This window comes from Sciurus carolinensis, chromosome 8 (genome assembly GCF_902686445.1).
Source record: "Sciurus carolinensis chromosome 8, mSciCar1.2, whole genome shotgun sequence".
NCBI lineage: Eukaryota > Metazoa > Chordata > Mammalia > Rodentia > Sciuridae > Sciurus > Sciurus carolinensis.
This window is the reverse complement of record NC_062220.1, coordinates 117,563,081-117,565,105: the sequence shown is the minus strand read 5'-3', so window position 1 is coordinate 117,565,105 and position 2,025 is coordinate 117,563,081. Positions and strand designations below refer to the sequence as shown.

Genomic DNA, 2,025 nt, shown 5'->3' with positions numbered 1-2,025 from the left:
AGATGCCAATGATTAAGAGGCTTCTGGGTGTGTCCATGAGGGTGTGTCTAGGAATGATTGGAATGTGGGATAGTGAACTGAAGTGGAGGACCTCTCTGACTGTGGGCAGCACTGCCCAATAGGATGGAATAAAAGTTGGAAGAACAAGGAAGCAGGCACAGATGCAAGTTCAGCTCTTCTTGAATGGGATCTTGATTGCAGCTTTGATCGTCTGAGGATATCAGACTCTTGCTTATTCACTCTTCCTAAATAGACTCTATCAGTGATTCTCCAGGTAGTTTCCAGAAGCCTTGGTCTCAGACTAGGGTAGCACTGCTGATCTTTCTTTTTCTGGGGCTTCCCCATCTTGGACTACACAGTTAGGGTTCTTCCAGCTCTCCAGCTGCAGATGGCCATTCTGGTTCTGTAAGCCAATCTAATAAATTCCTTTTTTATAATCATTTGTCCTGCTGATTCTGTTCCTCTAGAGAACTCTAATACATGGTTGAATTTAATATAGGACGCCAGCAAAATACTGTTCACATTCTAGTGCTAGTTTGAATTGTGTTAAGGATTTATTCTTCAGTCTTTGTAATTATTTTTCAAATACTAGGAAAGAAGTGTGGTATGAGAAAGGTTTTTAATTGTATAAATCAATGTATTTTAGTATCAAAACATGAGTGCATAGGTCAGCACCTGTGGCAACTTAGTTTTTGTCCCACTTCCCCATCTGCCTGTTTCACTGTGAGAAGTACTACTGTGCCAGATCCCACAGTAATAGTCAGCCTCATCTTCAGGTTGGAGCCCAGATACCTGCAGAACACCTGCATTGGCTGAAGTATCTTTGGATCCAGAGAAACGACTGGGGACCCCAGGGCCCTGGTGCTTGCTTGACTCTGAGTAGTAGCTCAAAAGATACTTGGGAGGACTCCCTGGTTTCTGCTGCAACCAATATATCCTGTAGTTACCAACACTGAAGCCACTGCTCAGAGTGCAGGTGAGCCTGGAAGATGCTCCAGGAGATGCAGAGAGGGACGGCAGCTGAGTCAGCACAGGCTGGGAGAGGGAACCTGCAAACAGAAAAATAGAGAAGATAGTGTCCATAGTAAAATTTCTCATAGGTTCTTAACCTGAAGGGATGGTGCAAATGGTGAATTGAGAACTGCTTACTGAATGTTTTCCCTACCTATGCAGTGAGAGAGCAGCAGGATGAGAAAAGGAGTCCAGGCCATGGTGGACACAGCCTCCTAAGTCCCACAGTGGAGACAGACTGTCACAGTTCTCCTTTTCTTTTTTACCTTCTGCAGAGGAGGGGCTGTCCATGCAAATGTTTCCATCATGACTGTCCCAGGTCCCCACCTCCCAGCCCTGGTGCTATAGGTCTGCTCAAACTACAGAGTGAGGAGAATGAAGGCTTGCTTTACCACTTGGGGGGACCCTGGGAGGAAGGACCTGCTGAAACAAGACAAAGTTCCCTGCCCAGGGAGGCTCTGCTATGTCAGATTTAACACACTGGTAAGTTCCCTTAATTAACAAAGGGTCCATTCCCCAGACCAGGACTCCCTTGAGTGAATGGTCCTTAAGGAGCAGCTGTGTAGGGACCACAGAACAGTCCCACAGTGTCCTCTACTGGTCATATGGCACACCCTTACCTAATTTAATTGCATTTTAAGCTGTTTCCATTGTTAAATTAACTATAAATATAGAAAGCACAGTGAATTTTAAGACTTGAAACTGTGGGTCTCCTGGTGTGCTATATTGTACCAGAATAATGTCCAACCTGGCACACAAATTCTCAGACACTCATTAATCAACCTCCTTCATCCACTCCCAATGCAGATACATTTCTTCTAAGGACACAGAGAAGAAACCCATCAGTCTTTCCTCTCAAATTTTCTAACAAGAGTCTTTGAAGAATTGAATAGTTGATTATGAGACTAGGCCTGATTTCTTTCTCTACCATATGTGTATCAATCAAATGCTCCACCTGCCTTGAAATTAGGTCTCTGCCTTCCCACCTCACTTCCACTAAGCCATTATTCCTAT

At 44.4% G+C, this 2,025-nt stretch overlaps 1 gene segment (V, D, J or C); it reads right to left on the bottom strand.

Annotated features, from left to right (window-relative positions):
* Positions 1-648: 648 nt before the first annotated feature.
* LOC124991446 (probable non-functional immunoglobulin lambda variable 5-48) lies at positions 649-1,238 on the bottom strand. The segment is given in 2 exon segments: positions 649-1,049; positions 1,166-1,238. Coding segments are annotated over 2 exon segments (447 nt in total).
* Between the last annotated feature and the right edge of the window lie 787 nt (positions 1,239-2,025).